Here is a 13964-nt window from a genome sequence, read left to right as displayed (position 1 = left end):
GTGCGGTGCACGTGCAAGTGGGATGTAAGTGGCAGTGTGACTTGGGGTCAGAGTAGTAGTGGAGCCGTGGCTGCCAGGTCCCAGTCCAGGTTGGAAAGAACAGGAGTCTGCGCTGTGTGGCTTTGGGCGGGTACTTCAGCTCTCCATGCCTCAGTCTCCCCACCAGATTCTCAAAGGGTTATAGAAAGGACCCGTGCCAGACGCATGGTGAACAATGTTTAAGGGTCCTTCATTGTAGGTGTTAACACATGCTCACTTACAGAGACACCTGCACCCTCAGAAGGGAAGGGCACGGCACAGTTGGCCACACAGATATTCCCCAAACCTTTGTTCCAGGCAGGGTCACACCCACCACCATGCCTGTTCTCACACATCAGTGCCATCCTTACATCCACAGCAGTCACAGCCACCTACATCCTGCCATGCAGACGTGAGCTGATGCTCACGCTCATACAGATATTCTCACTTCACTCCCATGCACGCACACTCATGCACACAGACACAGGGTTCGTGCTGCTCCAACGCATGCACACACACAGCTCCACATTGAGACATAGTCCTGCATGATATTCGTACACTTATCATCAGCCCACTGGCCTTCAGAGTACCTGCAGGGGTCAACTTAGGGCTGCTAGTGCACATGCACACTCACTTGGCACATTGTTACACAACTCCCACGTTGCCTGGTGCCGGCACATGCGTTAGCACACATACCGATCTCACACACAAAAAGGACAACACTCACATGCCATCCTGAGCACAGATTGCCTACACCACAGCCGCACATGCAGAGGAAACGTGGAAGCACTGTCGCGTGTGCACACGCAGCAGTCTGGGAGGCACGACTTCCCTGTACACACGAAGCCCTGCCAGGAACTCACCCCCACCCCTCCAGCCACATTAAGCTGTCACCAGCTGCACTGTGGCTGCCTCCTGCTCACCCCACACTGCCTGTGTCCCCCTCCCCCTATGGTTCGAGGCCTTGGGGGAGGGGTTGTTCAGGCACATGGGGAGCAGGACACTCACATGTGCCCACCATGTGGACGCTCATAAAATGGTTGCCCTGGCAACAGCAACTTGAAAGACTTGGTTCTTCCTCTGGGGTGGGTAGGACGGAAGACAGGAGGTGGGGACAACAGGATCCACGCCCACCTTCCACCACAGGCATGTGTGTCACACTCAAGTATACACACGCTGATACACACACATGTGAGGAAACCCCATCACACTCATACCCCAGAGACCTGGCCCTCCTCAGGGCCGGCCCCACGTGGTCACACGAGACATAGGTGTGACACCCTCACACACCACTGTGTCATGTCCCAAAAACCAGCGCCCCACCACTTTCTGTCACCAACCCACACACTCTTTTGGTGACACAGAAACCCCGTCACACTAGCTGACTCACACTGCAGTCAGGAATTGGTGTGCACGAGGGCACCTCCACCATCCAGCCCTCACCCCCCTCAAAGGAGTTGTCTGGGCCTGGCTGCCCAGGAGGTCGAGGAAACTCAGAGGGTGGTTCTATGTTCAGGAAACACAAGTATTTACAATGCTTTATTTTTAAACCTTCCTTGTCCCACACTGGGGCCCCTGCAAGGCAGAGCGGGCGGAACTAAAAGTGCAGCCCATGGGTCTGGACTGTGGCTGCCCAGGGCACGAATGTTCGGAAACCAAGGCTTGGCGAAGAGCAATGGGCACCCGTGGGCACCTGGCCCCTGTGGCTGGTTTGAGCCTGCTGGCCCAGGGTCAAGGCTGAGGCAGGGGTGGGACAGCACAAGGCAAGCTGGAACCTAGTCTCTTTCACATGCCTGTGGTATTTGTCCAGGAATTAGCTTCGTTCCTTCGTAGCCTCTTGGGATGTCTCCCCCAGGTAACTCCAGGCAACACACCCCCTCCCCAGCCTGCTCTGTGCCCACTTGGCAGTTTTGAAAGGCAAGAATCAGAGAGGTCAAGATGCTGGCCCAAGGTCACACAGTAAGGCAGACATTCAGACCTGGGGCTGGATGACTCTAGAACATTCAGTCACTTCCCCCAGCCACTCCTCCACCCCTGTCCCCTGAGGCTGGCCCCCTGCCTTCCCTGGGCAGTCACTGCTCCCAAGGGGAGTGTTCTGTGCTTTACATGGAGGCCCATGTAAAGGTTGTGGAAGGCTGGCAGCCTCTGGCCAAGACTCAGACTTGGCTGGCGGAAAAGTTTCCATCTTAGCTCCAGGAGCTGGTCCAGGCCCTGAGGGCCCAGGACTGCACTTCAGGACCCCCAGGGACCAGCCCTATGGGGATGGGGGTGGCCCAGAATCCTCTGTGCCCTCTGTCTGTCTAGCTGTCACCAGCCGGAGCACCGCCCATCTCCACACGCTAAGCATTACCCCATCCCTCGATGTGCTGGTGACCTAGCTAGCTGGGCCTCAGTTTCCCCTCTGTGAAATGGCTTCCATGTTTGTCTTGTGCTCAGCACAGGCCTTCGGTGGTGGGTAGTGTTGCCCCCCAAAAGGCTCCCCAAAATTAGGCTTCCGAGTTCTTGATGGGACAGTCACCCTCGCCCTGAGCTACATGGTGCTGCGAGTGAGGAGAGAGGCCTCAGCACACTGACAAGGGACAGAGCTCGACAGTACACCCAGCTGGGGTAAGAGCAAGGGCCCCTGGGGCCAGAGGAGGAGCCACGGGTCTCAGCCAGGATGAGGCCTTTGGGGCTTGTGGGCGGCAGGAAGGAGCCGGCCGGTTCCAGGCGAAGATGGGAAAAGCAGGGATGGTGGCTGTCCCCACAGGGGCCATTTACAGCCACAGGTCACAGGTTCAAGGGTCCTATCCCTGGAGACTCTGGGTCAGCAAGGTGGGAAAGCCATCAGGGTGGCAGGAGGGAGCTGGGCGAGGGCGGGCCCGGAGTTGTGTGGTCACCAGCAGGGTGGAGCCAGAGTGAGGAGTTTCTTAGGCTCAGAGGCACAGACCCTCCCCCACAAAAGTCACAAATGCAAACACACTGTCACACACACAGAGACATAGACACACAGACACACCCCAAAGTCACTCATACCCAGCAGTGACGCCTGAAAAAATATATATACCATCACACACAGAAACACAAATGCAAAAGCCACCAATGTGCATATGTAATCGCATATAGACACACAAAACAGCCACCATCACACAGAGACATGCAATAGACATACAAGAGACACACATGCTCGTATACACATAAACATGCTCATAGACATACACAGACACCTCCCCAAAGCCATTCATACTCGGCAGTCACAGCTGTGAGTGTGTGTGCACCATCACCTCTCAGACACACACACTCCCATGCACACGCAGCAGCCCCAGTCACTGGGGTTCAGCAGCCCTGCAGCACACCCACCCTGGCACCCATCTCTCGGCGGGCCGCCTGCCCTGCTGTCTCACATCCTTGGCCCCAAGTTGCCCTAATCCTGGTCTCGTGTCCTGCAGCCAGAAGATAAGGGGTAGCTGCAGCCCCAGATAAAGAAGGCGCAGCTACAAATCCGAGGGGGCCCTGGCAGCAGTGGGCACTGAGCCCAGCCGTACCTGCCTCGCTGCTGCCAGCGCCACCCGGCCTGGCTGAGAGGAGTGAGAGGGACTGAGAGAGCAACAGGGAGTTGTAAGAGAGGGGAGAGGGACAGAGAGACGGAGAAAAAGAGAAATGTGAAGAGTGAGGAGACAAACATGGAGGGAAAGAGAAATGCAGAGAAAGATAAGAAAGAGACAGGGGCACACAGAACAAAATGCAGAAAGAGAACAAAAATACTGGGGCAAAAGAGGAAGAATAAAAGAGAAGGAGAGCTAGTGACTGAGCCAAGTGCCAGAGGCCTTCCCCAGGCCCTGCCTCATCCCCACCTGGGTGCCTCGGGCTCCCCATCTGCCTCCTTTTTGCTTTAGAGAACTACCCAGGCTGGTTCAGGGTGGGAGAACACCTTCCTAATGTCCCCACACTCTCCAGGGTGACACCTGAAAAGGCCTTAGCCCTCTGTCAGAGCCTTAGTGAAGGTGGGACACCCTAGAACAGGTCCTACTCCCTCTGCCTCAGTTTCCCCAGCCATGGTAAGATGCATTCACTAACGAAGTGTTCACTGGGTGCCTACTGTGTGCCAGGCCCTGTGCTGGGTGCCAGGGACACAGAGTGACTGAGGTACACCCAGCTCCCATCCTCTCTGGGCTCACAGTCCAGTGGGGAAGACAGTCGTATGACGAGGAAGCTTCCGGGATGATCAGAGCAGTGATGGGGGACATCAGGCACAGGGAGAGCCTGTAAGGGGCACTGGACCCACCCCGAGCACGCCAGCTGTCAGAGAGGCTTCCAGAGGAAAGGGAGGTGAGAACTGAAGTGTGAGCGTAATGAGCAAGGGAATGGGACCAGGGGATGGACCTCCTGGAAGAGGGAAGAGCACATGCAAAGACTGGGAAGTAAGACTGGCTTGCAGGAAGTCCGAAATGAACTTGGTGATTGACTTTAGGGAATGAGGAGGTAATAAGGGATGAAGCTGGGGAAGGCAGCAGCGGCTGGGTCATGTAGGAACTTGGGGACCATGGTCCAGGGCTGGGTCAGTAGGGAGCCATGGAAGGCCTGGGAGCAGGGGAGGGCCATGGTTATGTGTGTCTTAGAGCTGTGGGAAGCTGGGCCGTTGGGGGCAAGAGAAGACAGTGAGGCCTGGGAGGCAGGGTGACGGGAGAGCAGACTGACTGGAGAGAGACTCTGGAGGGAAAGTGGGCAGGAAACTGTGTGGGGAGGGGCTGATGCCCCAGTCTCTGGCTCAGGCCAGTGTGGGTGGCAGTCCCTGGGCAAGGGACCACCGTGGCCTGTGGACTCAGGTGGAGATGGGATAAATTCCTGTTCCTTCCACACAAGGTCAGAGAGAGAATGAATTAAAGCATGAAAAGGGGACACAGTGACTACTCAATAAGTTTAGCTACTGGGAATATTATACTGTTAAAATAATACAATAAATAACAATGAGCAATTAATATTATGCCATTAATATTAATACTCATGTTTATCAATGGCCAGTCCACATTCCCCCTCCTACAGGAAGCCTTCCTGGCCCTACACAGAGCACGCAGGCCATGTCAGAGCAGAGCCAGGGGACGCTGGGAAAGCTCTTCTTGGAGGCTGCGGCCCAGAGAGGGGTGGACAGATACCTGAGGTCACCCACTGTGGGCCTCAGTTTCCCCACACCTGTCCAATTGTCTCTGCAGACTGGTCGTGTCTGGGTTAGGAAAGGGGGAGACTACTGGTGGAACCTCAGACGGCAGCGGGATGGGCACCGCGAGAAGTGAGCTCCCGTCACTCACGGGAGGTGGGAAGCAGAGGCTGGGCAAGAAGTCTCCCAGAGACTGCCGCAGGTTCTTTCAGTTTTTGATCTCCTGATTCCACTGTTTTATTCCTCGATTGTCCTACAGAGGGCAGCCGAGGCCAGAGATGGAAGACAAACTTGCTCCCCCGCCCACTTCCATTTTCTTCCAGGTCTTTGAAAAGCCAGCCCGTTGTGGCTTCGAGCAAATCCTTTCCTCCCAGGTCCTCAGTAGGCCCATCTGTTAGGTTAGCACAGTCCCAGCGTCACGTCCCTTCCCTGACAAAGTTTTGTCGAGTTTAGCAGTGAAATGCAAAGGGACCGAAGGGATTGGTTGTTCCCCCCGGGCACTGTGTTCACGTAATTCAGGGCACATCGCAGTAAGAAAATAATAAAAACAGTAGTCGTTAACATTTATTGATTATTATTTATTAAATTCTTACCTTCTGAAAGAGATACTTTTATCAGCCCCATTTTTCTGATGAGATGGAGACACAGAGGAATTAAACAGCAAATGTTCCCAGCTGGTAAGTGGAAGGGCTGGGATTCGAACCTGACAGGCTGAGTCCAGAGCCCTGAGGTCTCTGCTGCAGCAAGTCTCTTCCAGAAACTGGGAGCTTCAGGCGGGGTGCAATAGGGACTGTCACAGATAGTGAATAGATTCTGCCCTCCTTGGTTGACAGCCCTCACGCCTGCCTCTCGGTAACAGCCCAAGTCCTCCCAGCAGCACACAAGGCCCTGATGACCCCTTTCTTCCCTCTGAGATCCTCCCTCTCTCCCCTCAGTCTGTTCCAGCCACGCAGGGCTTGCTGCTTCTCCCACATGCCACGCCAAGGCTTGGTCCCACCTCAGGGCCTTTGCACTAGCTGTAACAATTTTTTAAAAAGCCCAGCATGAAAACAAAACACTTCTGTGAGCCGACTGCTGACCTCGGGAGAACAGTGTGCGAACCGCTCGAGGATCTCTGAACAGGTCCAACTCCCTTCCACGGAGATATTAGTAGTAAATGAGACCCAAAGCCCCACCCCCACCCAGGCTCCGCCCCGTTACAATGACGCCTACAATGGCGTCATTGGGAGCGACCCGGGCATGTGCACTTCCCCGGCAGGAACGGCGTGGATACACTAGCGACCCGGAAGGTCTTCTCCGTACGCTCCGAAGCGGGGGGTGAGGGGGGCCGATGGCGGAGGGAGCTGCGGCGGAGGCCCCAGCAGAGAGTGGTGGCGGTGGCGACTTAGGAGCTGGCGCGCTGGAACGGGGAGTAGCGCCTATTAAATCTCGGTGAGTCGCTGAGACAGGGGAAAAACTTCACGGAGCCTTCACCGTACCCTTAGGACGCCTCGAGCGGTGCATGCCGGGAGGCGGGGCAGCTCAGGGCGGGAAGCTCGAAGGCTTCTTCAGGGTGGGCGGGTGGGCTGGTCCTCAGCAGCATACCTGAGATAACTCACGTCGGGGACTGTCACTTATACCCAGGACACCGCTGAGCGTGCTAGTGTGGGAGGGGTTTGAGGCGAGGGCCGCAATGCAAGCCGGGGACCGTAGTCTCAGTGTTTGTCGGGAATAGCGCATGTGCGCTTCTGGGCAGCTCAGTTACAGGGGCTGGGTCCCGTATCTGAGGCGGTAACCGATAATCGAAAACCGGGGGACAGGCTGGGGCTTGTAGGGCTGAAAGGTGTGCTGGGAAATGTGGTGGTTGTAGTCCTTGTTGTGAGGCATGCTGCGACATGCAGTTTATTTTAGCCGAAGGTGGCCAGGGATGTTCCTGCCTGATGCCTGATGCCTATAATTTGGCTTAACGCTCCAGGCAGTGGGAACTCGAAGACAAAATAGGCCCTCCTGTGGCTCTGAGATTCTCCCAGGCCGGCAAATGTCTGGTTCTAAGTAGTGAGGTCGCCATCAGCAGAAGCATGTAAGCAGAGGCAAGTGTTCTCAGTTTCTTTCCCCGCTGTTCATTGAATGGAACTCAGGGAAGGGATTCCCTCAAGACTTCCTTTTCCTTCTTTTTCTGCTGACAGATACCTCACTACCAAGGAGCAGTTCCATGAGTTCCTGGAAGCAAGGCAGGAGAAACCCAGCCAGGAACCCAAGGATGGAAACTCTCATGACTGTGCCCTGGCTGAGCCTGAGGCCAAGCGGATCCGACTAGAGGATGGGCAGCCAGGAGAGGGCACCACGGAGGAGGCAGCTGAGCCCGGCAAGCATCCTCAGGCTCAGAAGCGAGCCCGGGGCCAGAACAAAGGCCGCCCTCACGTGAAACCCACCCACTATGACAAGAACAGGCTCTGCCCCTCCCTGGTGCAGGTTAGTGTTAGGTGTCACCAGAAAGTCCCAGAAGCTTTTAGTCTGAGCCTCTCAGTCCTCATGGTGTTGTGATGTAAATACTGTTTTTCCCATTTTCCAGATGATGAAACTGAGGCACAGTGAGGTTACTGACTTGCCCCAGGACCCACAGCCAGGAGGGGAAGGGTCTAATTCAAAGCCTGGCTGCCCCAGCCTCTCCCTGTCCTCCCTTACTGCCTCCCTGTTCCCCTGCAGGAATCAGCTGCTAAGTGTTTTTTTGGTGATCAATGTCGCTTCCTGCATGATGTGAACAGCTACCTGGAGACCAAGCCGGCTGACCTGGGCCCTCGCTGTGTACTATTCGAGACTTATGGCAGGTGCCCCTATGGTGTGACCTGCCGTTTTGCCAGGGCCCATCTGGGGCCCGAGGGCCAGAACCTGGTGCAGGAGGAGGTGGTCCAGGCCCCTCCCGTCCGAAATGGCTTGGATAAGGCTCTGCAGCAGCAACTGCGAAAGCGGAAGATCCACTTTGAGCGTGCCGAGCAGGCCCTGCGCCAGCTAGGCAAGGGCCACCTACTAGGCCCTACCCCTTCTGTCACAGCCCCCACAGGGACAGTGAGTGCCCCAGGGCAGGACAACTGTGACACCCAGCAGGCCCCCATAGGGCCCAGCACCGTTACCCCTCCCCGCAGCCCCATCCAGACCTGCGGGTCCCTGACGGATGAGGACATAGTCAGGCTACGGCCTTGTGAGAAGAGGCAGGTATGGGTCACAGGCTTCCTCCTGAGGACACTGGCAGTATGGGGAGCAAAAAGGACTGGACACACACTCCCAGCCACAGAGAGTTAGGGATGAGGCAGAGGGAGGCAGTGGGAAAGGCTTCCTGGAAGAGAAGGCATTAGGACTGGGGGGTTGATGGTTGACTAGAAGCTGTCCAGGAGAAGACATGGAGAAAAGAAGATTTCTCATAGATTGGTTGACACGTGCAGAGGTTTAGAGGTGAAAGGGTACTAGGCCAGTGGGGCAGAGAAAAGCATGCTTTAGATTATGGGGAGAAGGGAGGCCTCAAAATCCAGGTTGGAGGGTAGAGCCTCTCTGTTTTCTTTCCTTCTAGCTTGACATTGGTGGCAAACTGTACCTGGCTCCCCTCACCACGGTAGGGCCCATGCGGGGTGGGGTGGGTGGTGGCAGCATGGTCACCCTGACAGTGCCCAGTGTCTGTCAGTCTTGGGTCATCCTGTCAAGGACACTCAGTGTGGGGGCAGGTGTCTGGGGCACCCCTCAATTGTCTGTGTTCCCCACTGCCCCCAGTGTGGGAACCTGCCCTTCCGGCGAATCTGTAAGCGTTTTGGGGCTGACGTGACATGTGGGGAGATGGCCGTCTGCACCAATCTGCTTCAGGGCCAGACATCCGAGTGGGCCTTGCTCAAACGCCACCATTGCGAGGACATCTTTGGTGTCCAGGTGGGTGCTGTCCCAAGGGAGGGAGGGGGAGAGAGAGGAGGCAGCTTTCAGATGACAAGATTTGGAGCGAGGTTCAGGGTTGGCTGTCCTGGAACCCAGGCCTGGCTCAGTCACCTCCCAGATCCCTCTCACCGCAGCCATGGGGCGGGCCGATGGCCTTGGCACGGAGCCAGCCAGGGAGGGTCCAGATGGGCTCCTCACCCCCTCTGCTCTGCCACCTGCCACAGCTGGAGGGTGCCTTCCCTGACACTATGACCAAGTGTGCCGAGCTTCTGAACCGCACCATCGAGGTGGATTTCGTGGACATCAATGTTGGCTGTCCCATTGACCTTGTGTACAAGAAGGTAGCGGCCGTTCGGCCCTCGATCCCGAGTGGGCGGAGTGTGGATGGGGCACGGACCTGCGATCTGGCTTTGCTCTTGCCTGAGTCACTGGGAACCTATGTGGGTCCCTGTGCCTCAGTTTCCTCATTTGACCAGCAAGGGATGTCAGGCCCAGCGTGGGTCCTGCCGTCCTTTGCTCCAGCTGCTGTCTCTCCCAGGGTGGGGGCTGTGCCCTCATGAACCGCTCTGCCAAGTTCCAGCAGATCGTGTGTGGCATGAACCAGGTACGTCCCAAGATGTCCCCACCTCTTCTCCACCCGAGCCTGGGCCCTGCCGACCACACCCATCCCCACAGGTGCTGGACGTGCCACTGACGGTGAAGATCCGCACGGGCGTCCAGGAACGTGTGAACCTGGCTCACCGGCTACTGCCCAAGTTGCGGGACTGGGGTGCAGCCCTGGTCACGGTGGGTCTTGGGGTACAGCAAGTATCAGGGGCCTTCCAGCAACCTTTTCATCTTTTTAAAAATTTTTAAAAGATTTTATTTTTAGAGAGGGGGGAAGAGAAGGAGAGAGGGAGAGAAATAGCAATGTGTGGTTGCCTCTCATGCACACCCCTTACTGGGGACCTGGCCTGCAACCCAGGCATGTGCCCTGACTGGGAATCGAACCAGCGACCATTTGGTTCGCCGCCCGAGCTCAATCCACTGAGCCAGGGCCTGGCAAGCCTTTCTAATGGCCCCTCTCCTCCCTCCTCCCTCCTCCCTCTTCATCTCGGCTCTCCCTCCATCTCTGACTCTGTCTGTCTGTCTGTCTCAGCCTGGGTCTCTGGTGTCTCTCTCTCTCTCTCTCTCTCATGCTCCACCTCCCTGGACCTTCCCTCCCTCCCCATGTGACTGCTTCCCCTCTAGCTCCACGGCCGCTCTCGGGAGCAGCGCTACACCAAGCTGGCCGACTGGCAGTACATCAAGCAGTGTGTGATGGCAGCCAGCCCCATGCCCCTGTTTGGTGGGTTCCCTGTCACTCAAACTTACATGCCCTGTCATCAAAGGCCACAGACACCTGGGCCCACCCCTACCTGAGACCCCTGCCTGCCTCAATGGGGGCTGCTGGGTTGGCAAAAACTCCCAAGAACTGGCTTTCCTGCGTGTGTATAGCTCCCTGAGGCTGCTGTGTCTGTTCCTCAGGAAATGGAGACATCTTATCATATGAGGACGCGAACTGCGCCATGCAGACCGGTGTGGCTGGAATCATGATTGGACGGTGAGTGTGCCCGGCACTTGGGCCAGGGGTGGGAGGCCGTGTGCAGAGAGCTATCTGGAGCTGCCCTTAAGGCCTGGCCTGCGTCTCCGCGCTGGGGGCGGGGGGTGGGGCGGGAGGCTGTGTCTGAGTTTGCTCACTCTGGTCACTGTGCTGCAGCCCGACTGCTGCACTCCCCAGTCCCCGTTGTCCCCAGCAGGTGGGTCTGTCTGTGCAGAAAGGTGGCAGGGCTACAGCTGGGAGGGGTGGGAAGGTCTGGGAATTTCTGCAGCTGTGGGCTTGGAGTTGCCAGTTAGAACTCTTAGGGTTCAAAGGTTGTGAGAGCACAGCCGGCGGGTCTGGGACTGCGGGTTTGGACGCCTCCGACCACTCCCCACCCCTCAGTGGTGCCCTGCTCAAGCCATGGCTGTTCACGGAGATCAAGGAGCAGCGACACTGGGACATTTCATCGTCCGAGCGCCTGGACATCCTGCGGGACTTCACGCACTACGGCTTGGAGCACTGGGGCTCGGACACACAGGGCGTGGAGAAGACCCGCCGCTTCCTCCTTGAATGGCTCTCCTTCCTGTGCAGGTGGACATGGAGCAGCCAGGGTGGGAGTGTTGGTGAGGTGAGGCCAGCCCGGTCCAACCTGGTCTCCACCTGCCTGCAGGTATGTGCCTGTTGGTCTGCTGGAGCGGCTCCCCCAGAGGATCAATGAGCGGCCCCCCTACTACTTGGGCCGTGACTACCTGGAGACACTCATGGCCAGCCCAAAGGCAGCCGACTGGATCCACATCAGGTGCTGGGAACCGAGGAGCTGGGGGTGGGGGGCATGCTGGGGAGGGGGTGGCCCAGGCCCCAGGTCTGACCCTGCCTTCTGCCCGCCCTCACAGTGAGATGCTGCTGGGACCTGTGCCGCCCAATTTCGTCTTTGTGCCGAAACACAAGGCCAATGCCTACAAGTAGCTGCAGGGGTGGGAGGGGGCGTTGGAGCGTCCCCTTAGCATGTGAGAAGACAATAAACTTTATTCTTTTAAAACTCCGGCCTTTCTGTGACCCTGAACTGGCCCCTTCCTGCTCCCGGGAGCCCTTCCTGGACACCTGCCCGTCCTTTTCCCCATCCCTGTCCCAGCAGCTCCCTTCCTGTCCCTTCCTCATTCACTGAAATCTCCCAGCTGCCCCCACAGGGCCAACCCCGTGCAGGTCGCTGCTGGGGCCCAGAGGCCTTGCTTGACCACAGAGAAGCCACTGGGGATTAAGAGTAGGGAGAGGGGCTCCTTGGCCTGTGGGGGTATGGATCAGGGCGGGCTGCCTGGAGGAAGGGCTGGGAGAGCTATCAGATGGGCATTGCTGGTAAAGGCAGAGGGCAGCACACTAGGCTCAGGGTTTGTCCCACACTTTGTGACACATGTCTCTGGCTGCCTTGGTTTCCTTTCTGTCCTTGTCTACCCTCCCCCATACCTCCAATACCTGGAATCCTGGCCAGTGGGAGGAACCACAGGCTGGAACTTGCTGCCAGGAGTAACCAGGCAAACAGAATTCTCCGTGACTTCTGAGCTTGTTCTTCAGGTGAGGTGCCTGTGCTCTCACCTGCCACCCTCTGGCCTGCCTGGGCTGGGCCCCCCACCTCCCCATGCAGCACCCCAAACCCTTCTACACTACTGCAGCTCCCCAAGAAGGTTTCAACCCCCAGGGCCTGGACGGCACTGAGGGGCCGGGCGGCCCGCACACTGCTGCCTGCACAGAGCCTCTTCCCACTGTGGGTACGAGTCAGGCAGTGGTGGGAGCCAGGGGCACCTGACGGTGCGGGGCCTGGGCTCTGCCCACCAGCTCCAGGACCTCACCTTCCCACGTGGCTTTGTCCGCAGGTTCCTCCAACCTGTATCACCCCCCAGACCTGGAGAAAGAGGTGTTTCCGGCCCCTCCAGCAGGTATTAGGCTCCTCCCAGCCCTTGACTAGGCCCGGTGCGGGGGTTGGAGTGGACAGGGCCATCTTGCCTGCCCCTCAGCAGCTCCCGGAAGCTGAACTTCGTCTCCTTGTTTCCCAAAGGGGCCCCCAGACCAAGGTCTGTGACCCGTCTAGATGAGACCCTGAAGACAAGGCCTGTGGCTCTTGTCCCCCAGTGGGGCCCCCAAACCCAGGCTTATGTCCATAGGTCCCAGGGCTTGGGCTGTGCTTCCCCCCCACTGTCCCACCTGCCCCCCCCCAGGTGGGTGGGTCTAGCCCTGCCCCTCTCAGGGCTGCCCCTCCTGGGCCCACAGGTTTCCAGATGGCGCCCTGCGGCTGCTTCTTTGACCCCCGAATTTACCGAATCGAGTGGGCCACCACTGACTTCGGCCAGTCGTCCCTGTACAAGCTGGCAGCAGCGGGTGGTGGGGTGCCAGCTGGGGGCCCTGCCTCATCGGGCACCTACCTCCTAGAGCCCCAGCACTTCCTCAAGGCCCCGGTGCAGCCTCCGCCTTACCCCCGTTTCCAGCCAGCACCCGAGGGCCCCCAGTACCTCATGCCGTACTACCCACCCGAGGGGCCCGGGCCCGAAGTCCTGGGCTTTGTAGGTGAAGGGGGCGGGCCCGCCTTCGTGGAGGTACCCCCACCGCTGCTCAAGGAAGGCCTGGTGCCCCTGCCACCTCCACTGCCCTCCAAGGAAACCCAGCTGCCCTCTCTTCTCGTCACACTGCCCGCGGAGGCCGCTCTGCCCCCTGGGGTCTACGGCCACCTCAAGGGTCGTCTGAGGGCCTTTCCTGCCAAGGAGCTGCAGGGCGATGGTGCCGGGCCAGACCTGCTGTACCCACCGGGCCCCGGGGACCCCAAGGTGGCCGAAGCAGAGGCAGCCCCATTGGGGGCGGGGGAGACTAGGTCCCCCGAGGCCGCCAGGGCGTTTGTGCTGCCCGAGAAAGTGCTGCTGGAAGACGCCATGAAGCTGTTCGACTGCCTGCCAGGGGGCGCTGAGCCCGAGAAGTCCCCGCGCAAGGCCCCTGGACCAGCCCTGCCCGACAGCAGGGGTGGTGGGGACGACTCCTCCAGCGACATCCGTTCGCTGCACCTGCCGGATGAGTTGCTGTCCTTCGACTACAGTGTGCCGGAGATCCTGGACACGGTGTCCAACGTGGACTGCTTTTTCAACTTCAAGGCGCTTGATGAGGAGCCGCCGCCCTGCCCAGGGCCCCCTGCCACCACCACTGCAGCCCCGGTGCTTCAGGCCGAGCCCCCCAGCAAGAAAAAGTCCGGTGCCTCAGCCACCAAAAAGGGGAGGCAAGGGGGCAAGAGCAAGCAGTCTGGGGGCCTGTCCAGCGCCCCCTCCCCGGCACCCAGGCAGGACCTGGGAGCCACGCCTCATTAAAGCAGATTTAACC

General features: G+C 58.4%; 2 protein-coding genes across 2 annotated transcripts; both read left to right on the top strand.

Annotated features, from left to right (window-relative positions):
- Positions 1-6406: 6406 nt before the first annotated feature.
- On the top strand, positions 6407-12696 carry DUS3L (dihydrouridine synthase 3 like). The gene is made up of 14 exons (XM_037165312.2): positions 6407-6583; positions 7318-7603; positions 7838-8344; positions 8697-8738; positions 8894-9046; positions 9274-9390; positions 9588-9653; positions 9725-9835; positions 10280-10376; positions 10556-10631; positions 11013-11201; positions 11281-11409; positions 11504-12179; positions 12479-12696. Exons 1-13 carry the CDS (start codon positions 6483-6485, stop codon positions 11574-11576), a joined length of 1947 nt encoding a protein of 648 aa, XP_037021207.2. The 5' UTR covers positions 6407-6482; the 3' UTR covers positions 11577-12179; positions 12479-12696.
- Positions 12244-13951, top strand: PRR22 (proline rich 22). Its single transcript, XM_037165155.2, has 3 exons — positions 12244-12373; positions 12479-12541; positions 12873-13951. Exons 1-3 carry the CDS (start codon positions 12244-12246, stop codon positions 13949-13951), a joined length of 1272 nt encoding a protein of 423 aa, XP_037021050.2.
- Positions 13952-13964: the final 13 nt, after the last annotated feature.

The sequence above is a fragment of the Artibeus jamaicensis genome, unplaced genomic scaffold (genome assembly GCF_021234435.1).
Source record: "Artibeus jamaicensis isolate MK-2021 breed Jamaican fruit bat unplaced genomic scaffold, CSHL_Jam_final scaffold_537, whole genome shotgun sequence".
In the NCBI taxonomy this organism is placed as follows: Eukaryota; Metazoa; Chordata; class Mammalia; order Chiroptera; family Phyllostomidae; genus Artibeus; species Artibeus jamaicensis.
The sequence above is the reverse complement of the archived record's forward strand: the minus strand, read 5'-3'. Positions and strand labels throughout refer to the sequence as shown.

Coding starts and splice junctions, on each gene's coding strand:
- DUS3L (XM_037165312.2), top strand. CDS start 6,483: ATGGCGGAGGGAGCTGCGGCGGAGGCCCCAGCAGAGAGTGGTGGCGGT. Junction 7,604..7,837: donor TCTGCCCCTCCCTGGTGCAG/GTTAGTGTTAGG, acceptor GTTCCCCTGCAG/GAATCAGCTGCTAAGTGTTT. Junction 8,345..8,696: donor GGCCTTGTGAGAAGAGGCAG/GTATGGGTCACA, acceptor CTTTCCTTCTAG/CTTGACATTGGTGGCAAACT.
- PRR22 (XM_037165155.2), top strand. CDS start 12,244: ATGCAGCACCCCAAACCCTTCTACACTACTGCAGCTCCCCAAGAAGGT. Junction 12,374..12,478: donor AGAGCCTCTTCCCACTGTGG/GTACGAGTCAGG, acceptor CTTTGTCCGCAG/GTTCCTCCAACCTGTATCAC. Junction 12,542..12,872: donor GTTTCCGGCCCCTCCAGCAG/GTATTAGGCTCC, acceptor CTGGGCCCACAG/GTTTCCAGATGGCGCCCTGC.